Source organism: Dendrobates tinctorius, unplaced genomic scaffold (genome assembly GCF_039654945.1).
Source record: "Dendrobates tinctorius isolate UK_male_01 unplaced genomic scaffold, ASM3965494v1 ptg000060l, whole genome shotgun sequence".
NCBI lineage: Eukaryota > Metazoa > Chordata > Amphibia > Anura > Dendrobatidae > Dendrobates > Dendrobates tinctorius.
The window spans coordinates 8,673,806-8,700,327 of NW_027361728.1; the positions used below are offsets into that span (position 1 = coordinate 8,673,806).

Below are 26,522 nucleotides of genomic sequence, written 5' to 3' on the forward strand. Positions count from 1 at the left end.
GGGCCGGTATCTCAGAGAGAAGTGTCACAGTAGCGGTGACCCGGTCCGTGGCCCTGGGCGTCCATGTAAAAAGGGGTTAAAGCGTGGCTGGTTAAAGTTTATGAGTGGATGATACGTGACGCCACCTGTGGTGCTTGGCATTAAAGGGGTTAAGCCGACGCTGCAAACAGATCCTCTGGGACAGATGGTGTGGTGCAGCAATGATGTTGTAGCCCTCCACAGGTAGGGCTGCAGTCCCAGGGCAGAGTAGATGAAGAGGATAGGTCTTGAGGAAGAGGGTGTAGTGTCTGGCACAGAGATGTAGCAGTGCTGGAGAGTTTGCAGGAAGGAGGCAAGGACACAATAGGGTGCAGCTTCTTTTACCTTTACTTTGTTTGGTAAATGCAGTCCAGAATTCCAGATTACAGATGGAACAGAGGCTGGCCGGCCTGGAAGCAACTTAGGAATCTCTCTATCAGATGGGTTGTGTAGTCTCCTTTCTAGCACTTATCTTAGGTACTTGCAGTACTGTGTTACACTGAAGTTCCACTTGCTTGTTCTCATTTAGAACTCCCTCGTATGGCAGACAGCTGTAGCCTTCTTCTGCTTCTGGCTCACCCGTTGCTGTTGTGCCTCCGAGTCTTATATGGGAACAGAGCATTTACAGCTTCCTATTCCTCCGGTTTCTGCTGCAGGAACATCAGTATCCATACAACCTTGGAGACCGGGCTCCAGATCATGCACTATAGCTAGAAGTGAGCACTCAACTCTGCTCAATCTTCCAGCTCCTCTCCTCCATGTCCACACATGAACTCCTAATTTCCCCTTCCTGGCCCCAAGAGAGTAGCTCTTCCCCCCAGTTTTGGTTCAGAGCTCCCTCTGCTGGCCTGGAATGAGAACTGTGTTGTGTGTTGTGATTAACTGACAGAGAGATCCTTCATTGCTTCCAAGCATGACATCACACTCCCTAGGAGGAAGGTAATGCCACTGTGGCAACCATACTCCTGGGGGCACCACACTAGATCTGTGAGTTTGGATTTCAGAGAAGTGATTTCCTCCTTCAGATCTGAATCTTTTTGTAAGAGCGACTCTGTTTTAGTTTCCACTTTTTCAATTCGGTTTTCATTTATCTCGAATCTATTTGTAAATTTGTCGCAGACCTCCTGCATAAAATTTCTCTGCGACTCAAAACCCATTGTAATCGAGTCCTTTAAGGATTTGCAAAAGTTGGCCAGGATTCCTTCCAAAACTTGTTTATCTGAGGCCAAGAAAACCTCGTAATTAACCATATCAAATGAGGGGATAGCTTGGTGGAAGGATTCTGGAGAATTCTTTTTTGGGAGGGGTTTAGTCGGGCTACCATTAAGCGGAAATTCCTCTGAGGTGCTATCAGAATCAAATGCTATAGCCCCTTTCCCCTGAGCCCCCTTTCCTAAGCTTTTCCTCTTGCTAGAGAGTGACATGTCCATAATATCCTCTCCTGTATTACCTGTCTCGGTATTTGTACCCTCTTTTGTAGTAGATTTTTGTGTATTGCTTTGGGAAGTCAGGGAGTAAATCCCTACGTGTCGATCTCCCTTGTGTCCCTTTACCGTGACAGGCATTTGAAGTATTCAATGAGGATTTCACTTGTCCTTCTCTTTTAAGGGGCAACCTGGATTTAGTGGGACTAAGTAGATTAGATGAGTCGCCAGATTGCCTTGTTTTTGTAGTACTCCATGTTTTTTGAGTTCTGTTGGTTTGTCCTTTGAATTTCAAGCCCCCAGTCGCCATGCTATCAAACACTGGTCTTGTAAGTCAGGAAATTTAATAAATCTTACAGATCCTCTGCGTAATGACAGGCAGAAAAAATAGGCACCACCAATCTTTGTCCTAGAAGTCAGAACCCCAGAGGGCAGAATTACTCCACTTAACAGTGAGTATTATAAATATAGGTTGGGAACCTTTTATGCAGCAACAAGTTCCCACTCTAGTGTTTACAGTGGGATTGTGATGTAATAAATGTGGTCCAGACCACTGTAATTACCAGGTCCAAAAAACAACCCAGATATAAGACCTGTGAATATTCTTTTTTATCTACACCCCCTTTTTTTTACTCAGTGCAGACACCAGGTTTTGTGCAGCAGGGTCTCAACACTATAATTGTAAATTTATAGGCAATATGTAGATGCAGACAGCGCAGGTATTATGTGAAAATCAAGAGATATTCTATAAACTTCTAATAAAACTAGTATAGAAAACTAAGCAATAGATAAGTATATCTTAAACAATAAGTGTCCCACAAATATGATATACAATGTTCTAGGCGCTATCAAGTGGAGCACTCCACGTCACGGTGGGTTTTATGGGTGTAAGTTAAAGTTCCAGTCCTCAATAAACATGCAGGGGGGGCCACAACAATATCAAGTCAAAGCACCAGTTTATGTGCTGCCGTTTAATGAATATCCTTCCACCTGCTATCAGAGGGGCCACAACAATATAAAGTCAAAGCACCAGTTTATGTGCTGCCGTTTAATGAATAACCTTCCACCTGCTATATAAGCCTGCACACACTTGACCCCAGTAATAATTTATGTAAGTAGAATGCACGATCTCCAGGCACCCTTTTATTCCAATTCCTTCCACCGCTTCTCTTTTGAGATTATTATTCAGGGCTCCCCAATCCCCTTTGTTAGCGGACACCCTCCCCACAGAGTAAAGACAGACTTTAACACTTAGCTCCTGCAACGCAGAAATTTTAAGCTCTTTTGCGACCCACAGCCCCAGCAGGGCTATTGTTCATGGTTAAATTAGCATCTTTTGCTTTTCCTACTATCTAGACTCTCCTCTCCACTCACCGCTTCCTCAAATCTTCTAGCAGCTTTCCCTGCTTCACCGCTTCCTCTGCAGGGTTAATGGCTTCCCAGTCTTCTTCAGCGGCGCTCTTTTCCAGACTGCCGCGTTCTCACCGCTTTCCCCGCCTCTTGTTCTGCCTCCTTCCTGCTTCTTTCTTTAAGCTGCGACGTCAGCTGCTATTTCCCGCCTTCTCACATTCCTCTGTCAGCCCGTTCTCCTCAGCGCTTCAGTGTCGCCGCTTCCCGCTCTTTCCTGCAGCACCACTAGACCTGATGTTTTTAACTATGGCTTGACATGCCTCAATAAAGGTTTTCGGATTTTACTTCTGGTGTGCCGTCACCTTCTCTGCCTTTCCAGTTACATGCATCGTCCTTTCATACTCATCATACCATCAAGGTCATTCCAGTTGGACAGTGTCTCAGGATGCTCTACCAATGGGAGATTTGAACAGCAAGCAAAAGACCTTAAGAACAGATTTAGATCTAGAGAGTATAGCATTCGTATTACTAAAACTAATATACAAGAGCTAAAAACACCTCGAGACAAACACTACTGTTCAACTATGAAAGTCGGACTGATTCTAATACTAAAATGAGATTTATTTCCACATATAACAATCAGCACAATAAAGTCTGGAAAATTATCCAAAAACAGTCTTCCATACTAATGACAGTTTCCACTCTAGCTGTCCATCTACCTGACATTCCTTTATTTACAGCTAAAAAGGGTATAAATCTGAGAGATCTACTAGTGGATAGCCACTATGTGGGAAAAACACACAATCCATTAAATACTGATAATAAAAAATCTAAATGGCGATGTTATCCATGTGGCGACTGCTTTGTTTGTAAAAATTATCAGTAGTACAAGCTTTGAATCTGCAGAAGGGAAGAGAAAATTTGACATTGTACGTTATGTTTCGTGCAGCAGCAAACATGTTATATCTTTTTAGACATTCCCTTGTTCAAAGATTTATATCGGATTGACTACTAGAGAACACATGCGAGATATAATTAATGCTCAGAAAGTGCAAGACATCTCCACACTGAAAACCTTGCCAAGACATTTTTAGGTTTTTCACGGTTGTGATCCTAAATTTTTGTAGATCCAAGGTATTGATCGCCTTCACTGCGGCATTAGAGGAGGTTATTTGAAACGTTCACTGGCACATATGGAGTGCTGGTGGAACGTCACCCTAGGCACCGTGTCTCCCATAGGACTCAATGAAAAGCTGAGTTTTGCTCCTTTCTTGTCATTGTTTAAATATGCTCAACTTATCATTATCTTGTACCTATTTTTTTATGTATATCTCTTTTTAGTTTTACTTATTTTAGTTTTATATGGGGATGGTCTTATTACATCCCAACTGAAATGGTTCCCCAACAGAATTCTGCCTCAAAACATTTCTTTGAAGTAATGTCTAGCATGGAAGGAACTATTCAGAACATTTGTGAACATTGCATCATAGTATAATCCATTAAAATTGTGTGCAATGATTAAGAAATTATAGTAATTAGAATGTTATTATTTCACAAATTTATATGTACGTTTGTGTGTCACCTTTAGGAATAGGTTAGTTGAATGGGATTCATGTCTCTCCTCCCCTTCCACGTGTAGCACTTCTTACTTGTTTGTATTTTTTTATGAAAGCTTAACTATGATTATCCTTTTTAACATATTCACTTGTTTATGGAGGGGGTCTTTCGACACTTAAAATTCCTTGCAGATGTGTGCTATCCTCCTCACATCCATTTAATTAATTCTTTCTATTTTTCTTTTGTTTCATTGCATAAATGATAAAAAAATCAATTGATATACTTACCATTTATATATTAACTAGATGGAGGCCCGATACTATCGCATCAGAAGGGCGGTAATGTCACGGTGGGGGCAGGCTTTGCAGCATTCAGAATCTCTCCCCCCATGTGCTCACTCACTTATCCACTCTCTCTTTCCCCATGTGCTGACTTCTCCCATCTGTGTTCTCTTCTTTGACCTGTCTACCCCATGTGCTATCCCCTTGTCTGCTGTCTCTCTCCTTCCTGTGCTGTGTCCTCCCCTCATGTGCTGTTCTGTTTGAGCTTTCTCCCCCCAGTGCTCTGTCTCTCTCACCCCTGTGTCTGACCATGTACAGAACATACCACAGCTCCTGGGCAGGGGAGGAAGAAAAAGACAATACTGACATTACATGGTCAGACACATACAATTTTTAAAATTAACTTTTGCTTGTGGGAAAACCACTTCAATGTGACCAGCTTCCTCTGCCTGTAGACATGTCACGCATCTGCCACCGGGATCAGCTGAGTCATTCACTGTGCCTGCGTGCAGGCGCAGTGCGACGTTGTTCCACTGGTGGTACCGCGCAAGAGGTTGCGTTAGTGGGTGAGTGTGTGAGTGAGTGTGCGAGTGTGAGTGAGTGTGTGAATGTGAGTGTGTGTGTGACTGTGAGTGTGACTGTGTGTGTGAGTGTAAGTGTGAGTCTGAGTGTGTGAGTGTGAATGTGAGTGTGTGTGTATGAGTTTGACTGTGAGTGTGTGAGCATGTGTGAGTCTGAGTGTGTGAGTCTGAGCGTGAATGTGAGTGTGTCTGAGTGTGTGAGTGTGTGTGAGTGTGAGTGGTGTATACGGCGCATAGAGTGTGTGTGTGTGGTGCGTACGGCGTATAGAGTGTGTGTGGTGCGACGGTGTTCTGCTGGTGGTACCGCGCAATAGGTTAGTACCAGCAGCAGTTTCCATATTAAGACACCCATCACTTGGGTGTCCCAATATGGCGGTAGGTGAACCTCCTCCGCTTGGAATTCTGGGATATGGTGACATCTGGACAGAACAGGAAATGAAAACATTACAAGGCAATTATATAAATAGATTGATTGTTGATAATTGAATTTAGTAAAATATGTTTGGGCAACTTTATTCTGTTTGCAGCAGAGCTTCATACAAATCGTCGCTGAGCAGCGCATGCGTGTCACAGACTGTAGCGCTGATTTTCCTTGACGGCGTCAACATATGAGTGCGCATGTCTGTGACGTCAGAAGGAGATTTCTCCATGACATGCGCATGATATGAATGCCAGAACTGAAGTTTGCACTGTAGTGTCACATGGTGACACACATGCGCACAATACCCGGCGGTCATTAATTTTGAACACTATACAGAGGCGGACTTGTATTTTGGTTGGCACCTTGTTTTTTGACAAAGCTCAAGCGAAAAGTGCACCAAACAAGGCCTTCTTTCGCTCCCTGGTCCCTGAAGCATAATTATTTTATGAGCATACTAAACATATGATGTTCTCTTGTATGTGACTTTATTGGTATTATACTAAAAGTTTTTTGACAAGTTTAAACTGGATCAGCTGTAGCATTCCTCTAAATACCTATATCTTTGTCATACACTTAGATATTTTCTGCACAATTGCACTTTATCATCTTCTGACATTAATACTATATGACTTAATTGGATTGTTTAAGAATATTGTTATTTTGTAATGCGAATTACATCTAATTTTATGCGCCCAATGTACTGTACTTAAATATAATCTATTTCGCCTGCATACCATTAGAGACGATACTGTGGTAAATCCTTGATTCAACCTTCATATTTTAATGTAATTATTGTTGTCATTGTTACATTTTATGTTTATTTAATAAACTTTATACTTATTGAGCAAATATACTCCAAGTATCTTTTGTAGGTTGTATAAAAAAAATAAAATCCATAGAGATATCCCCGGAAAAGTGACATAACATGTGCAGACATGCATATTTGTGGCCTGCTGGAGATCATTTTGCAAGGCTCTAGCAGTGCTCCTCCTTTTCCTCCTTGCACAAAAATTCAGGTAGCGGTCCTGCTGCTGGGTTGTTGCCCTGCTATGGCCCCTTCATGTCTCCTGGTGTACTGGCCTGTCTCCTCGTAGAGCCTCCAGCCTCTGGACACTACGCTGACAGACACAGCAAACTTTCTTGCCTCAGCCCGCATTGATGTGCCATCCTGGGTAAGCTGCACTACCGGAGCCACTTGTGTGGGTTGTAGAGTCCATCTCATGCTACCATGAGTGTGAAAGCACAACCAACATTTAAAAGTGACCAAAACAGCCAGAAAGCATTGGTACTGAGATGTGGTCTGTGGTCCCCACCTGCAGAACCACTCCTTTATTGAGGGTGTCTTGATAATCGCCAATAATTTCCATCTGTTGTCTATTCCATTTGCACAACAGCATGTGAAATTGATTGTCAATCAGTGTTGCTTCCTAAGTGGACAGTTTTATTTCATGGAAGTTTGATTCACTTGGAGTTATATTCTGTTGTTTAAGAGTTCCCTTTATTTTTTTGAGCAGTGTATATAAAATGTAATAACTCTGTTCCCTTTGCCCTGTAAACCGCAACCCTGAAGCCATAGGCTACCTTTAACAGGTGTGCAATCGGCCTGTGTAAGTTATTGGTGGTGGCAGCTAGTAGTTCCTTTTGTTATTGTGGAGCTGATATCTTATCAGGATATTTATATATATATATATATATATATATATATATATATATTGTGGTGTAGTTACCACTATGTCAGCTAGGGGGCGCTGTGTGGGTGTCCCAGGACGGGTGTACAGGCACATTCAGTGTGGTAACAGGAGCAGGGTCCTAAATGACCATTATGGGTCTCAAGGTGGGTGGCCTTGGGATGCAGACTCCAGGGTGTATTGATCAGCAGAGGTACTGCTGATCTTTCTGTTACACTGTGTCAGGGAAGCCTGTGTGTGTCTATACAACCTTTAGTGATGTCATAACCATGTGATCACCTGTGGGTGTGGTTACAGGACTATGTAATTGAGGTGTTTGGCACATGTGAGAGAGTGTGAGGGAGTCTGTCAGAGTGTGGACAGACTTCCATGTGTCCAGGCGGGACACTACAGAGGTTGTATATGGGGAGGACTACGCCTCCCAGCATGTGCTGAGACTCTCGGTCCGAGTCTGAAGCCACGGACGTTTATGTTCTTTTGTGCCTAAGCTAGAGGCTATTTTGGTGATACGCTGATTTATGGTTTATGGAGCAAATAAACCTCATGAACTTTGGGAAGAACCTGCCTCATGATTGTCTCCCGCTGCACCTGAGCGAGTCACATCCCTACAATTGGTGACAGACTGCGGGCAGCGATTCCCAGAAGCACGTGTGGCAGTGCTGGCGATTCTGAGCCAGGAGAGCAGACGGTCTGACAACCGTGAGTAATACTGACCGAGGTCAGAGAAAGTGACTGTATTAATATTTGTGGGATACCTCTGAGGAGAAGAGGCGTCCAGGAAACTGTGTGGCCGACACAGGTAACAGACAGGAGTCTATGTTGCACTGACCTGGGTCAGTGAGAGACTGTGTTCCTGGAGGGTTCAGTGAGCAAGGTCCTGGAGGGTCAGTGTTGGGAGGTTCTGGGAGAGGAATCGGATCCCTGGAACACGTGATATGACCTTGGACCTGGTGAGGCGTGTGTTCGGCAGTCTCAGGCGGAGACGGATGTCCTGAAGAACACCCGCTGAGCCCCTGGACCTGGTGAGGCTGGTGTGTTGGGAGACCCTGGGATGAGGGTCGGCTCCCTGAATAGCACCCGGTGTGCCCTGTGTGTTGGACGGTCTCAGGTGGAGACGGTACGTCCTGAGTGGCACACGAACAGGACATGTGAGAGACTGTGCATGTGTTTTTTTTTTTCTTTTTTTTTTCTTTTCCTCTGCAAAACCTGAAGGTGCTTGCTGTGGCTCAGTGGGGTCATGAAGGTCTCGCAGCACAGGGACCTGGTGTTTTCTTTAAGGGATCTGCCCTGGGAGCATTGGTAGCAGACGCTGTCTGTCTACGCCATCCTGCTGCAGCTTTATGGCATGTGACTAAGCGGATACAGTAGTTGTGGCTTTACACAACTATTAAGGGTGAGTACCCTGTATTATTGCTGCATAACCCATTATACCTGCACTGGTAAGGCCCTATGGGTGCACTTTTGTGGCTTTTTTATCTTTGAGGGTGACAAGCGGCTTCCAGTAACCCGGCGGGGTTACGAAGGTGACAAGCGGCTTCCGGTGGATCGGCGGGTCCACGAAGATGGCGCAGCAGGAGCTGCAGTGACACCAGCCGCTGTGTATGTGTGTGAACAGCAGCCGGAGGTGCCGGTGATCAGTGACAGCAGGAGCTGTGGTGGTGCCAGCAAAGACTTGTGTGGTATCGTTAAAAGACAAACTGTACTGTGTGAACTGTGGCCTAAGAGGTTCTGCAGGATGGACATGGGGAAATCCCAAAAGGGGCGGTGACCCAAAAGGGGGCGGTGACCCAAAAGGGGGCGGTGACCCAAATTGGAGTGGTAACCCAAAAAGGGGTGGAGTCCCAAAAGGGGGCGGTGACCCAAGTTGGAGTGGTGACCCAAAAAGGGGTGGAGTTCCAAAAGGGGGCGGTGACCCAAATTGGGGTGGCAACCCAAAGTGGGGTGGTGGTCCAGAAAGGGGCCAAGTGTGAAGAAGTGACAACACTGGGTGACTCAGTAGATATGTCTGGAGTACCGCAGTGTATGTGCAGGTCTTTTTCAGAATGTGGAATATCCTTTCCGGGTAGTAATGACGGGCCACAGATGTGTACAGTGATGCTGCACCGGGAAGGAGCCTTTGGTCAGCTGGACTCAGAGAGTCAGGTGACTCTGACAGGAACGCCTCTCGTTTTCTCTCTGGCCGAGAAAAACGTCAGGGTTTGCTGTAAACACGGGGTCACGGTGAACTACGCAGTAGACACAGTAGTGTTTGAGGGGACCAAAGGTGGTGAGTGCCAAGGTAGAGGAATACCACGGGACTTAGTCTATGCCTGGGAGAGGGGCCGGGACTTTCTTTTGTTTGATGACGTTTGGTCTGACGATGGAGATGCTTCGACTGTGGGACAAGCAGACACTGAGACAGTGACGGCTCCTGACATGGACAGGTCAGAGGTAGAACTGACCAGAGGAAGAAGTACATCTGCCCAACTGACGGACCTGACGTCTCGTGATAAGACAGATGGTGGGCTGGGAGATGAGACTACTGGACTAGACACATTGGTGCTGGACGGTAACTGGAGGGTTCACTCGACTGGGGTGACTGACCCAGTGGTACCCTTTAACGATATAATTAAAGAGGTAGTGGTGCGACACGTGATGGACAAAAGAGAACTAGATCGTGAGATACAGCTGATAAAGGAGACTGTAACAGAACATGTCGAACGGGAAAGAGTCCTAAGGCAAGCAGCTGAGCACAGAGTGGATGAGCTGGAGAAGGAAGTCTCTGAGCTCAGAGGTCACCTGTCAGCATGTAAAACCATGAACAAGACCCTGTTGGAAGATATGGAGGTGCTCAGAGAGGCCCAAGAGAAGCATCAACAGGAGATTCTCAGGAGAGAGGATGAGCGTCGCTACCTGGCAGAGGAGAAAGATAAAGTTCTGCAAGAACTCAGTGGAGTAGTAAAAGGTCTTCTGCAGGAGAAGTGGAGGGGCGAAGAAGTACAGCGGCCTTGCCCGACTGATAGCAAGGCAGAACTGCCAAAGCCCATCTTGGAAAAGGGTCCTGAAGACTGTAAATCTCAGGAAGATGGTGAGCCAAGAGCTGCACAAGACAGTCACCCGGTCTTGGCAGATACCTTGAGGGAAGTGTCCGTGGGGAACCCAGAGCCATCTGTCCAGGATGAGAGCAAGTCCATGACCTTCAAGTGCGTGATGGAGGTACCCGAAGACGTGCGAGAAGCGTGTGCCAGCGAAGGTGTGCATGAGACCTTTAAAAAGGCAGTAAAGGCCTATAGTGTGAGCTGGGCACCAGAAACAGACCAGTTGGTGATACTGGCAGAAACGGAAGACACAGAGAGAAGGGTGGCTGTCCTGAAGGAGATGCACCTACAATGTCTCCACACGAAACAGATGCTCGTGGAGCGTAATAGGAAAGCTGCTCGACGTCTGGAGCTTGCAAGGGAAACACAAAGTCGGCTGGGCTTTGTGGAAGACATAATTCCGGTACCCAGAAATCTGGTGGGGAAAGTCGTTGGCAGACTTGGAAAGGTGATGCAGGAGATGGTGAATCGATCCTGTGTGAAGAGAGTGAGGATCCCACCTGCTGGTGAAATCCAAGTCGTTATTGAAGATGACATGGTTCCTGTCATTGTGGTTGGTTCGGTGGAAAGCATTGGGAAGCTTCGCATGCTCCTGGAATATCGGGTAGCGTACCTGAAGGAGATTGAGCAGCTAAGACAGGATCGACTGCAGATGAATGAGCAGATAGAGAACGTCAGGTGGCGTCCCCCTCCAACCCAAGGTGTAAGGACCCGAAGGGATCCTCCAAGGAATGAAAGGACAGGTAGTCGAAGGCAAGAACGTCGAGAGTCCGCAAGTGGCCGTTCTAATCTTAGTAACATAGGCATGAGACTCGGTGGTGAACATAGCGACAGAGGGTCAGACTCAGACCAGCCAGTTGGCCCAGCTGGACGTGGGACTCATGACCGTGCGAACTGGGAGAGCCAGCCAGTGAGAGAAAGGTCGCGTGATGAAGCACACTGCAGACAGGTGGAGACTAAAGAGTGTCTGGTCACACTGACGGACGTTGACGGGAAGGCCAAAGCCCAAGGCCGAGATACTGACCGCTGGGGGCAGGGGAGGCCTAACGTAAATATGCAGTATGACTACCGAAACAGACGGAGATGGTCCTCCCGACTGGTAGGGCAAGGTGACATGGGTGCCAGGTCTCAAGATCCCTGGGTGATGTCATGTGTTCAACCCCACAAGTTTGAACAGAGGGGGGAGGTATGTGGTGTAGTTACCACTATGTCAGCTAGGGGGCGCTGTGTGGGTGTCCCAGGACGGGTGTACAGGCACATTCAGTGTGGTAACAGGAGCAGGGTCCTAAATGACCATTATGGGTCTCAAGGTGGGTGGCCTTGGGATGCAGGCTCCAGGGTGTATTGATCAGCAGAGGTACTGCTGATCTTTCTGTTACACTGTGTCAGGGAAGCCTGTGTGTGTCTATACAACCTTTAGTGATGTCATAGCCATGTGATCACCTGTGGGTGTGGTTACAGGGCTATGTAATTGAGGTGTTTGGCACATGTGAGAGAGTGTGAGGGAGTCTGTCAGAGTGTGGACAGACTTCCATGTGTCCAGGCGGGACACTGCAGAGGTTGTATATGGGGAGGACTACGCCTCCCAGCATGTGCTGAGACTCTCGGTCCGAGTCTGAAGCCACGGACGTTTATGTTCTTTTGTGCCTAAGCTAGAGGCTATTTTGGTGATACACTGATTTATGGTTTATGGAGCAAATAAACCTCATGAACTTTGGGAAGAACCTGCCTCATGATTGTCTCCCGCTGCACCTGAGCGAGTCACATCCCTACAATATATATAATATGCGCACATACATATTTCCACATGTACCTATACATTGGAATTGGAGGTGCATATACTACGCTCACTGTGATTTCCCCAATAACCGGCTTAGTAGTGGAAACAGCAGCGGCATTGTCCATCTGTCTTCAGTTGATTGTGTAATTGTCCTAACGATTAGAGACAGCAGAGTTGTGTCCCCTGACAAACTGGTGGCAGCACTGGGACATGCGAGATTCCTCCTGCAGTTAACCCTGACAAATTGGTGACAGCAGTGGGATCTGCGTGATCTATCCAATGCGCTCCTTGACATTTATTTAAAAAAACAGCAGACATTTCTTTTTTAACTATCTGAATATTTGTAGATTTGCTTTGTCAAACGTTAAGATGCCAAAACTGCATATTAATCTTTCAAGTGATAACATTTCACAGTTAGGCCATGGCTTAGCTTGTTACTTACCTCAGAAACATATGAAAGTGCTAATATAATAAGCAGCATAATTATTATAGAACCTCTCCACAGGAGGGGGGTACATACAAGCTGCAAGAAAAGGAAAAAACATTACATTCCATTCATCACAAATAGATTACAATGAAACGTAAGCAACTAAAGAATGTAACTGCAGGTGACCCTGACACAAAGCAGGAAGCAAGAAATGAACAGGAAATCTTAGAATTGAAATATTTTCATTACATAGGTTGAAAATAAGACATGGAAGAATCAAGTTCAACCTTTCTCCACCACCGACCTTTCTCTACATTCTCTAGAACTAGATTATTTATAACCCACAATGCTATTTGTTGGGAGAAAAGCATCCAGCCCCTTTTTTAAATGCTGTTACAGTGTCTGCCGTTACTACCTCTTATGGTTGGGCATGCCACAGTCTCACTGCTCTAACTGTAAAGAAGCCTTTCCTATTTAGCTGCTGGAATCACCTTCCCTCCAGACGTAATGATTGCCCCCGGTCTATTTTTTATTGACCACACATGTGTTTATACATAGAAAAAAGATGCCTCAGGAGAGATCTCAATTAGAAGGTAAAGAAGTCCAACTTTTCCAACCTCTCATCATACGAGAGGCCTTCCATCCCTTGTAATAATCTAGCTGTCTGCCTTTAAACGGACTTCAATTTCCCAACATCCTTTTTGAAATGCGGAGCCCAAAACTGGATCCTATATTTTAGATGTGGCCTTACAAGAGATTTATAGAGTTGCAATAATAGTACTTACTTCCATAGCTCTATATAAATTAGAAATATTTGCAAATAGTAGAAAAAGACACACTGCAAACTGGACTAAAATCACAATAACAAAAATATCTGGAAAAAAAGAGAAAAAGAATACTACATCACCATCAATTATTTTCTAATCAATTAAATTACATTCCACGCAAGGATTCAAAACCCAGCTTTATTCCCATTTGGGGTATGTTCAAAGATTACAGATTTGCTGTGGGAAAATTTCTGCAGGGAAGTTCACAGTGGAAGATCCATGCAAAAGAGTGACTTCCTAGAGGCCTACAGGAGAATCCTTTTAAGAAAAACAATAATAAGGATTAGATGATAGAGTTTATATGTCAGACTATTTATTGAAAGTGTTTCAGGCATACATAGCAAGCATCACTGAGCTAATGGTGTGCAGCAGGGATGTCTTTCTGATGACTATAACGCAGAATTTTTTCTAGAAAACTTTATCGTAAGACTTGTAGTGAATGTTAGATACAGATCACAGTCAATTTGATCTATCTAACTCCAAACAAGAACCATTTAACCATTTTTCATTATATGAATATTATGAGATAAATGAGATAACAAGAATCTCCCATTTGTGGCTTCCTCTAAATACAGACAAATAGTGTTGTGATGAGTGATTACACTATCAACAGGACAGGTGGTAGATTAGACCCTGGAAGGCAAATATTTTTTGGGGACATTTTTCAACAAAAAATTTACCAGTGAGATCCACCTACACCTGGTACTATCAATACTCCCACTACAAAAGTGTGGAAATAAAAGTACTCATAACTATTATAGTGTATTGTATACCAGAGTTTCTAAAAATGTCTTCTGCTGTTTCATCAAACAGACCAAAACGATATCTGGGCTTTAATCTGCAGTGGACTGCCATAGTAAAACTAAAAAACTCTCAATTTTAAAATGACTCAAAACAACTCTGTTACATTGCTAAACCAGAGACTGCTACAGCCATAAAAAGGATAGTGCGGCGTATGAACTGCCTCCCCAGCTGTACCTCACCAACAACTAGGATGCGCCTCACCGGTGATCACAATTTGAAAAGCACTGCCATGTGATCTTCAGTTTAATTAATTGTATGCAGTCTTATAAATTCTATTATAAGTTCACCTAAATAAAAATTGTTACTTACAATTGGTATAAATAGGTCGCCTGAACGGTCTCCCTTTAGAGAATACAAAAGCAACAATTAAACAGTTCAAAGTTGCCAACAACCAAACAGTTGTGTTTTCATAACTCTGGTACTCTGTCTTGTCTGAGGTCTCATTGAAGTAACTTCCATTCGCAGGCCAGCATGCACTGTGGTAGACAAAAAATTGGTACTTTTATTTTTTATCGCAAATGAAATGGTATTAAAAAATATATGCATAGAAAGACATCCCAGATACTTCTTAAACATTGAAAAAATAAAACAAGGCGAGGAAGAGGAGAAAAAATATATCAGCTCACTAAATGTAGAAGTGATCTCAATATGGGTGCGGTGCATGGAGAGTCCAGACCAACTTCTGGGCAACAACGGTAATAGAGACAAAAAAAAAAAATCCATTATCCACAACAAGTGACATTGGTGGAGATTACCCTTAGTTCTGTTGAAACACAAGTTGTTTAAAGAAGGTGAAAAAAAATCCAGCATCCACAACAAGTGGATTGATTTATTAAAACATGACTTTTATTGCGACATTAAAACAATTAAAAAGGCATATAGCACAAGAAGGACAAAGAGTGTATAAGCTCGAAACGCGTAGATTTGTGTTCCCGATTCTTCACCCTTTTTTGTGCTATATGCCATTTTGATTGTCCCTTGTTTTAATGTCGCAATACAAGTCATGTTTTAATACGTCACTCCACTTGTTGCAGATGGTGGATTTTTTTAAACTTTTTAAAACAACTTTTGTTTCAAGAGAACAAAGGATCACCTCCCCAATGTCTACATTATTAATATGACACCTAAAATTTCAACAGGATGTTTATATTTAGGCTTGGCTTTAGTGAAAATTAGCCATAGTTTTCTTTGAACAGGTCATATACATACTTAAAGGGGTTTTCCCATCATCAAGATTCTATCCCAATATGTAGTATAGCAATAATATTAGCAATAACTCCAATTAGAAATGAGGTATAGTTCTTCTGATTTCTATGTCGCTTAACCAATGTGCTAACATTGCAGTAGCTTAGGTATCCATGGTTATGACCACTCATATAGTGACAGTAAGTTGCTAGTGGTCGTAACTAGTGATGGATGAACCCCTGGATCTTGAGGTTCAGCTGTTTCTGATGAACATTTTATAAAAGGTTTGGTTCGGGTACCAGAACAGCATCAGAACCTGAACCAGGACACCAATCAGCAGACATCAACCACACAAAAATTAACCCCTCTTGCCACAGCTACAGCGCAAGTGGGAAGAGATGGGTAAAGCGTCAAAATTGGCGCACACAATAGATGCGCCTTTTCTGGGGTGGTTGCAGGCTGCTAATTTCAGGCTGGAGGGGCATCAATATGCATGGCCCCTTACCATCCTGAGAATACCAGCCCCAGCTGTTTGATTTAGCTTGGCTGGTTGTCAAAAAAGTGGGGGACCCCACTCGGTTTTTAAAAAATTATATATTTAAATATTTTAAAAAAACGGCATGGGGACCCCTTTATTCTTGATAACCAGCCATAATAAAGCTGGCAGCTGAGGGTTGCAGCTTGCAGCTGTGTTTTGCCTTGCTAGTTATCAAAAATAGAACAGACCCCACGTCATTTTTTTATTATTATAAATTCATAGCGCCAGCTGATGAATATGTGGCACCCCTGAGGGTCCAGTCGCCACAGAGGTACTGCACCTCAGCCAAAGGTGTGGTACCCAACTTTTGGGTAAGGGGGGGACACTACCCAGTACCCACTCACTAGCATCGAACACCAGATCCCTCTAGGCCAAGGAGGAACTAGGTAGAGGGTGTGCGTGGAGGAAGTAGAGAAGGGGAGGAGTCAGAGGGAGTTGTAATGCAAACAGGAATCAGTTGGAGGTAGATAGGCAGTTGGTGCTGGGGACTGAAGGAGAGAGGAGCACGTCCATAGACTAGCGCAGCGTGAGAGAAAGGAGGAGAGAAAGAAGGGGTCCTAGGGGCAGGGGAAGTGAGGAATCCACCTGTGGCGCACGAATCCACACCGACTGTAGTCGGGTGGAGGCACAAGGTCACAGTAGGGGATCGGCCCCAGACTAGTGGAGAAACTAAGGACTCAGCTAGCAAACCGGAGGCTGTAGCGACTGTATGTGCTACAGCCAACTCCATACACATTCACTGAAAAGGCAGCCAGATAGGATCAAGGGGACTAAGAGAACATCTCCCAACAGGATCCGAGGCTGCTGGCTTGGGACACTGTGTGTGAAGGCGCAGGGCAGAAAAGGTGGGAGCCAGTGCAGAGAGACAGCCAGGAAAGGAACATAAGAAGGGGGGTGCTGGTACAGTGGACCCGAAACTACCTGAGAGCTGGCTGGACCACCAACCCGGAGGACACAGCACCCCGGCTGGGGATTGTAACTGGAAGAACTGTGAGTTAAAGTGTGAAAACTGCACTTCGCTGTGTCCTCAGATTATTTACTGCATCATCTGCCCTGAACTACAACCCCGACAAACATCTTTTAACACTATCATTGCCCTGGGAGCATAGCTCTACCCGTGGAGAGCTGTTTCAACTCTGCTGCATCACGAACAGCCCCAGCGGCCTCCTTAAGCAGCGCCGGCTATCTCCTTTTTGCCGAATACCACGGGTGGCGTCACGACTTTATTTCAACTAACTTCCCCATCTTTATTTGATTGCATGCCCAGAGCCACGGACCGGGTCACCAGTGCCGTGATAAAACCCCTGAATAACTGACTAAGGCCCAGACCGAGTCCCCCGGCACTAGCGGGCGTTGCAAATACTCCCATCATTGGTGCCTACTCTCGCTGTTATCAGCGACAGCAGTCATAGGCTCACATCAGCCAACGCCTCTGTGACCGGCAGGAAACAGCTGCTGGCTCACGCAGCCCTCTGACCAGCGGTAATAATTTAATGGTATATAGTTCATTCATCTGCTGCATATATCCTGCATGTCTCCTGTATTTCAATTCCATCTCAGCAAGCATATTTAATGGTATATAGTTCATTCATCTGCTGCATATATCCCGCATGTCTCCTGTCATTTGAATTCCATTTCAGCAAGCATATTTAATCGTATATAGTTCATTCATCTGCTGCATATATCCTGCATGTCTCCTGTCATTCCAATTCCATCTCAACAAGCATATTTAATGGTATATAGTTCATTCATCATACTGTGCTTGTCCCTTAAGTTATAAGGTCATGTCACTTTCTCAAAGAGGTTTATGATCCATGTTAGCCTTCAAACTTGTTTATTTGTCTCTACATTTATTGTCTCCTGTTGTCTTAACTTATATTGATTGCTAATGAGTAAATTAGTGATTGACCTAAGACTAAACCTCCTATGTATTCAGAATAGCTTTGGGGAGGCATTTTATTTTAAGTACATTTTTTCAAAGTGCCTTGCCATTAAACATGGCAGTTAAACAGAGCAGGAGACAGGTAAGATATTTCAAGAAATCTATTCCCAGTACATTTGGATTGCAACAAATAGTCACCATATGCATTGTATACTTTATATCCTGGCTGCTAAATTCACTCACATCCACTGTCCTTGCACTAACTCTTTACATTCCATCTTTATCAGCCCCTCTGTCCTTTCCTCTCCATGTACAGTACGTACACTCTTTTCATATTGCTAAATTGCACAGATCCATTCAGTCCCACGATTCAACACAAGAGACACTCACAAATCACTTAACCATCTGCTCATTCTTTCTAGATCCTCCTTCTCCTAGTCGCAGGAGATACCAGTATCTCTCCTAAGCCCTTCATGTTATAGTAAGTCAAACCCCTCAACTGCTACATTCAGAAGCTCCTCAAATCTCCTTAGTATTCCCTGCATGCCTTCTGTCTCTTTTAATTGTGCCCTTTGGAATTCTCACTCAGTATGTAATAAACTCTCCTTCATCCATGACTTCTTCCTTTCTGATTCTCTTAACCTTCTGGCTAGTACTGAACCCTGGATCCAGCAGTCAGACACCACCACTGCTGCTGCTCTTTGAAATGGTGGACCACACTTCTCTCATACCCCAAGATCAGACAACAGAGCAGGTGTACGTGTTGGTCTGCTCCTATCACCCAAATGACTCTACATCCCCCTCTCCATTCGAGTGGTGGTTGTGTATCGTCCTCCGGGCCCTCCCATCAGTTCCTGGATCACTTTGCCACCTGGCTTCCACATTTTCTCTCCTGTGACATCCCCACCCTTACCATGGGAGATGTTAACATCCCCATTGCTTTTCCCCTCTCCCCATCTGCTACTCACCTTTTATTTCTAACCTCATCCTATGGCCTTTCGCAGCTTACTAACTCTCCTATGCATGAAGACGGAAATTCCCTCGACTGGGTCTTCTCCCGACTTTGCTTAGTGTATGATTTTACCAACACCCCTCTCCTGCTCTCTGACCACAACCTTCTTTCATTCTCTGTCAATAACTGTCATCCTGCCCAGGAAATCCCCACTTTCCACACTTATAGAAATATACAGGCCATTAACACCCAGAAACTTATGAAGAATTTTCTGTCATCATTGGCTCCAATCTCCTCCCTCTCATGGCCTGACTCTGCACTGAAGAATTATAATGAAACACTGCAAAGTGCCCTGGATAAAGCGACACCTCCTATGCATAGAACAACTCAACACAGACAGCGACAACCCTGGCGCACGCTGCAAACACGCTTCCTACAGCGGTGCTCCAGGTGCGCCGAACGTCTGTGGAGAAAATCCAATCTGCCCAAAGATTTTATCCATTATAAGTTTTTGATTAAAACATACAACACTGCCCTTCACCTCTCCAAACAAACCTATTTCAACATCCTCATCACCTTAATAATCCTAAACGTCTCTTTGATACTTTTCATTCCCTACTCAACCCAAGAGTGCAGGCCCCAACCACGGATCTACGTGCTGACGATCTGGCCAATTATTTCAAAGAAAAAATTGAACAAATCCAACAGGAAATTTCCTCCCGATCCTGACTTTAAATCAGTCACAGAAGAAGTAATCAGGCTCCTTGCATCTTCTCGCCCTACTACTTGCACCAGTGACCCTATTCTGTCACATCTCCTCCAAGCCATTTCCCCTGCTGTCACCACTCACCTAACAAAAATATTCAACTTCTCTCTCTCTTCCGGTATCTTTCCCTCCTCATTTATACATCCATTACTTAAAAAACCATCCCTCGACCAAAACTGTGCTGCTAACTATTGACCTGTCTCTAATCTTCCCTTCATCTCCAAACTCCTGGAACACTTGGTCCACTCCCATCTTAACCGCTATCTCTCAAATAATTCTCTTTTCGACCCTCTTCAGTCCGGCTTCCACTCTTTACACTCTACTGAAGCTGTCCTCACTAAAGTCTCTAATAATCTACTAACAGCTAAATCTAATGGTCACCACTCCATGCTAATTCTCCTGGATCTCTCTGCAGCATTCGACACTGTGGATCATCAGCTCCTCCACACTATGCTCTGCTCCACTGACCTCAAGGACACCGCTCTATCCTAGTTCTTCCCCTACCTCTCTGACCACTCCTTCACTGTATCTTTTGCTGGCTCCTCCTCCTCTCATCCTCCCCTTATTGTGAGGCAGCAACTGGTGTTATTTGCAAGGGTCGCTATGTGGCCCCCAGGATGCACTCAGAAGAGCATTAGATCTGCTAGAGTGCCTTGTGGTCACAGCAGGATGTCTGTGAGGCACAAGACAGAATAAAAGTAAGCGTGAACCTGTTCAGGTTATGTGGCCAAGGATTTGTTCAGGAAAACCCGGTATGGGCTTTTATTTTTGAAACGGACTGTAGGAAGGTAGTGTGGCCGGTCTGTTTCCTCCACGCCAGATCTTACAAGTGGCCCCATGGCCACAGATTGGAAATTAGAAAAAAAAGCCCTGCAGGAAGGGTGGGGGTGTCAGTTTTGTAGTTTGCAACCTCTGGAGCAGTGGGCTCTATAAAAGGCTCCATCTGTGTGAGGAAACACAAGGCCAAGCAGAGCAAACTCCTGGCACCCCGCTGCATGATACAGTGGTGCAGTTGCCCTGAGCAACCGTACATTTATGGACAGTCTTGTTTCCCGGCTGCAATCCTCCGGATTTCCTTTTGGTGCTTCTACTTTGCGAGTACTCTGAATATTAAAGAGGCTTTTGTTTTTGGAACTTTTCCTGTGGTGACCGTCTGTCACACTGACCCAAGCTCGCTGCACTACAACTTGTATACTGCCCTTATTGGACACACAATCAGTAGATTTTGTTTCCAGTACCATCTCTATGCTGATGACACCTCTACTCCTGACATCATGCCTGCATAATTACAAAACATTATTGTCTTACCGCTGTCTCCAACATCATGTCCTCTCTCTATCTGAAACTGAACCTGTCAAAAACTGAACTCCTTGTGTTTCCTCCCTCTACTAACCTACCTATGCACGACATTGCCATTTCCGTGGGTGTTTATACCATTACTCCCCAGTAAAATGCCCACTGTCTTGGGGTTATACTTGATTCAGAACTTTCATTCACCCCCCACATCTGTTCACTGGCTCGCTCTTGTTATCTGCACCTCAAAAACATTTCTAGAATTTGACGTTTTCTTACTTTTGACTCTGAAAAATCTCTTACTATTGCTCTTATTCATTCTCGTCTGGACTACTGTAACTCCATACTAATCGGTCTCCCTCTTAACCAAACTCTCCCCTCTCCAATCTGTATGAATGCTGCAGCCAGAATCATATTCCTCACGAACCGTTAAGCCGATGCATCCACCTTGTGCCAGTCATTGCACTGGTTACCCATCCACTCCAGAATTCAATATAAACTTATCACTCTCACCCACAAGGCACTCCACGGTTCAGCATCACCCTACATCTCCTCCCTCGTCTCAGTCTACCACCCTACCGGTGCCTCCATTCTACTAATGACCTGAGGTTAACATCCTCAATAATCAGAACCTCCCAAGCTCATCTCCAAGACTTTGCATGTGCTGTGCCAATTTTTTGGAATGTACTACCCAGGATAATTCGTTTAATCCCTAATGCTCACAGTTTTAAGTGTGCCCTAAAAAAACATTTCTTCAGACTAGCCTACCGCCTCAACACATTAATCTAACTATCTCTGTGTTGCCCATTCAAAATTTTTACCATAACCAGGTTCCTCGTATCATGTTCTCACACACTTTATGCATTTAATAGCCCTCTGTGTCTGTACTTTTACATATTCTGGCTGATAACCGGTTCTTCCAGCATTACATAAACACCTGATTTCTTACAGTATGGCTGTCAGAACACTGAAAGCAATTGTTACCATCCACCTTTCGTGTCTCCCCTATTTCCTCAGACTGTAAGCTTGCGAGCAGGGACCTCATTCCTCTTGGTATCTGTTGATTTATGTGATTATTGTTATGCTTTAATGTCTTTTGTCTGTACAAGTCCCCTCTAAAATGTAAAGTGCTGCGGAACACGTTGGTGCTAAAGAAATAACATTATTATTATTACCATTGATCAGAGCGACTGGGGTGTTTCTCACGCTGACATGCAAATGACAGCGTGGGAAACACCCGATGTTCGAGATGCCAAACCTGATCAGTGAAACAGACTTCCTAGAGAAGTCCGTGTTCAGGGTCAGTGTCCAAACAGTAAGTGTTTGATAAAGACCCCCAACTTTACTGTTTGGGTTCGCTCATCACTAGTCGTAACCATGGATGCCTTAAATACTGCAATGCCCTCACATGTGGTAAACGATAATCAGAAGAACTATACTACATTTCTAATTGGAGATATTAGCTAATATTATTATTATAACTACTACATAGAGGGACAGGATCTGGGAGATAGGAATATCTCTTTAAAGCTCCCATACACAATGGATAATAGTCGGCTGTACCTGCTGAAATTTATGTGGGATAGAACTAACCATTTATTATATATGATGGCCTCTTAAATCTCTCCCATTATACTGTAATGATAAGGTGGTTTAAATATAATTGTCTCATCCACTTGTTCTGCGGGCAGATAAACAATCTCTGGACAAGTCTAGCTCTGGCCAAGGCAATATTCATGTTTTGAGGTGGAAGGCTGTCAAGTTTGGCATTAGGAGACCGCATGCCAGACTGTGAATGAAGATTCGTACTCCGACATGTGAACCGGGCCTTCCTCAATCTTCCCAATGGACAGCATGTGAATATTAGGTGAGCACTGATGTATATTTTAAGAATGCGAAGGAATAGCTGTTGGCCAAACAGCTAACTAAGGAATATGGGCACCTCTAGGAGAATAAATTGGTAGGTATTAATTGAAAAACAACTTACTACATTGTGAACACAACTCTTTGCTTTTAGATAAGATTTCGGAAATTATTATAGTATCCTTTTCTTACCTATAGATGTTACTTGAACTGTACCACATCTGCTTTTGCACAATCACAAATCCACATATTTGTAAAATGAGTGTGAGGATAATGTTAAATATTACTGAGAGTAACAGTGGAGGTGATATCAGTTGGGCTGGTGGTCTATAGGGAGACAATTTTGGATGGGCATGATTCAAACTCACTGGAAAAAAAATAAAATGTGTGATGTCAAGTATGACGCATGAATAAATGGCAACAAATAAAAAACACCTTAAAAAAAATGAAACATCTATAAAATGATTGAGACGCATGTTGTTTATTTAACCCTTTTGACCTGCCATATAAGAGACTAGCATCCCCCGACGGGTGACAATACTGTAGCGGTCAGCTGTACACTATAGCTGACAAATTGCTGCTTCACCCTCAATCTTTGTTGTAACTGACTATGGCCGTTTAACCCCTTAAATGCTGCTGTCAATAGTGACTATGGCATCTACATGGTTAACAGAGTGTGGGGGCTTCCTCTTTAAATTCATTGGCACGCTGAGATCTTGATTGTGTGGTCCTGATGTTTGCAATGGCAGTTGTCGGCCAAATAACAGACTTGGAGTCTGCCGGCTACAGTGGCATTATACCCATAATCCTAAATAAATAAGGCAATGGTCACTTCAGTAAATATATCCAAACAAAAATCATCATGAGGTATTTCATGAAAATTGAAGAAGTGAAGACAATAGTAAATTATTAAAAAAGGTCAAATTTTATTAATAAACAATTTAAAACAGTAGGGAATTGCATAAAAAAGACATAATGAGGGGTCTCCAACAAAAAGGGGGATAAGGATGACCAGCAAAAAGGAATATTTTAGTTCCCCATGAGATGCAGAGTATGGTAGCAGCTTAAGAACATGATATTACATCTATAGTCCATAATGCCCATAGACCCCCATCAATAGAAAAATTCCTTTCTGGCCAAAAAATCACCAATAAATGCAAGAAATTGCTAAATAAAGTGCAGCAGCACTATAGAAGGATATGGCCTATTTAGGGCAGCTACAAAGAGAAAAAAAAAAACACACCAGGGAAATTATTGTAAGTCAATATACAAAACCTTTGTCTCCTATTGGTTTTTATCATTCTTTCTCCAGGAATTTATCTTGGAATTTGTGGCACAGCAAAAAAACATTATATGGAACATTTCATTAAAGAAATAGAGGACCTGCAAAAGAATGTTTGCATCCGGCTGTGCACAGGACCTGTGAGTAGCGGTCACGTGACCGGAAGTACGTAGGACTTGCAAAAGAATTTTTACATCCGGCTATTATCCTTTATCTATTACCGGATGTACACAGGACCTTCATACTTCCTGTCACGTGACTGGCGACCGCCCTTTTTTTCATCTATGGTAACTATAAATAACTGATGAACACCATTACCTGTTAAACGCCCCTGGAGGAAGCAACAATTGCAAAATGGCGCTGTCGGGTGGTGGGGACAAGTTTACCAGCATTCAGTTTCATTATACCTGCCCAGTACCTGCCCTGTATTCCACTGACCAGCAATAGATAAAAACCTGAACTCTATTTCTTTAATGAAATGTTCCATATAATGTTTTTTTGCTGTGCCACAAACTCCAAGATAAATTCCTGGAGAATGAATGATAAAAACCAATAGGAGACAGAGGTTTTGTATATTGACTTACAATAATTTCCCTGTTGTGGTTTTTTTTTCTCTTTGTAGCTCCCCTTTAGTTCCCCCCTTATAAGAAATAGGCCATATCCTTCTATAGTGCTGCTGCACTTTATTTAGCAATTTCTTGCATTTATTGGTGATTTTTTGGCCAGAAAGGAATTTTTCTATTGATGGGGGTCTATGGGCATTATGGACTATAGATGTAATATCATGTTCTTAAACTGCTACCATACTCTGCATCTCATGGGGAACTAAAATATTTCTTTTTGCTGGTCATCCTTATCCCCCTTTTTGTTGGAGACCCCTCATTATGTCTTTTTTATGCAATTCCCTACTGTTTTAAATTGTTTATTAATAAAATTTGACCTTTTTTAATAATCCACTATTGTCTTCACTTCTTCAATTTTCAAGAAATACCTCATGATGACTTTTGTTTGGATATACAGTGGCATGTTCACAAGATATCGAAATTTAGGTGCTAAAAATACACTTTTTCATTTCGGTCATGCTTCTTTCCATTAATTCCTGAAAAGTATGTGAAGGGTTAATTAACTACCCAAAGCAATTTTGAATATGTTAAGGGGTGCAGTTTTTAAAATGGTATCACTTTTTGGGGTTTCCAATATATAGGACCCCCAAAGTCACTTCAAACCTGAACAGGTCCCTAAAAAAAAAACAAGTTTTGTAAATTTCCTTGAAAAAATGAAAAATTACTGCTACATTTTTAAAGCTTGTAAAATGCTAATAAAATAAACTTGCCACTTTAAAATTTTGTCAAATTTCTGATATTTTTATAAATTAATGCAAAACATATCAACCTAAATTTACCATTATCATAGAGTAGAACGTGTCATGAAAAAACATGCTCAAAATCGGTGGGATATGTTGAAGCGCTCCAGAGTTATTACCACATAAAGAGATACTGGTCAGATATTAATTATAAAAATGGTCCGATCTCTAAGGGGTTAAACTAAAAAAAAAAAAAAAAATTAAAATGTATGTGAAGGGAGCCTAGAGACAAAAACATGCCAACACTAAAATTCCTATTAGATTGTATAAATATTGCTAAGGTGATAACTGTATATAATGAACTATTCACACTACTTCCACTTACTTGTTACACTAATGATAGTAGTTATTGCCAAGTCTTGGAAGAGGAACTGGTAGTTTGCATAAGAATTTTTCTGCTGTTTAGATTAAAAGAACCACACATTTAATTAACAGGAATCAAAGGTAATAAGCATTTGAGATGTAGTATTGTAAACTGATTTTTATTTAAAACCATTAATAAGCAGGTGCGAGGGGGAATCAAAGGGTTTTTTTAGCAGGAAATTCTTCCACTGCATGAACTGCAATGTTTTGGTTAATAGAATACTTTAGCGATAAAATTTGCCCCAATGTCCCGCTGTCTGCATGGATACAGAGGAGAGCTTCTGCTCCCTACTCTGTGACAATGAAGGGATCACTGTTCATTTCAACAGACAACTCATTCCTTTCCTCGGTCTATGCATTGGCTATGAATAAGAAGGGGGCTGGCTTAGCTAATGATATGAGCCAGAAAGCCTGACCCCTTTACACACCACTGACTATGTATGGAATTAAGAAACAGTATGTTACGTATAGGCTGGAAATGGACCAGAACTTTTATCTGCAGGTTGCAAACGTTTGAACTAAATTAGTAAGTTATTCAATATAGTTTTCCATTTTTAGCACATTTGAGTTTTTTTTTTTAAATTAGACAGCCCCTTTAGGCTAATTTCACACATCTAGGAAAAATGAACCATGCTTGGATAGGAATAACAAGCCTGACCACTGGATCTCATAACCTGAGCTAACTGCTTCAAAGGCACATAAGTACAAAAGCATAACGACCGCGGTAGCAAAGACTTGGCCTGTGCGGGAGGTGGGCGCGTACTTCAGCTGGATGTGAGTCCAATGATGCACATTCAGCT

At 43.3% G+C, this 26,522-nt stretch overlaps 1 protein-coding gene across 1 annotated transcript in view; it reads right to left on the reverse strand.

Annotated features, from left to right (window-relative positions):
• Nucleotides 1–26,522, reverse strand: part of ATP13A4 (ATPase 13A4) — a 176,116-nt gene that overhangs the window by 13,276 nt on the left and 136,318 nt on the right. The window contains exons 25-29 of the mRNA XM_073578661.1: nt 25,685–25,757; nt 22,907–23,081; nt 14,545–14,711; nt 13,390–13,478; nt 12,620–12,700 (exon numbers count right to left, since the gene is read on the reverse strand). Coding sequence (XP_073434762.1) covers nt 12,620–12,700; nt 13,390–13,478; nt 14,545–14,711; nt 22,907–23,081; nt 25,685–25,757 — 585 coding nt within the window. The remainder of the gene's footprint in view (nt 1–12,619; nt 12,701–13,389; nt 13,479–14,544; nt 14,712–22,906; nt 23,082–25,684; nt 25,758–26,522) is intronic.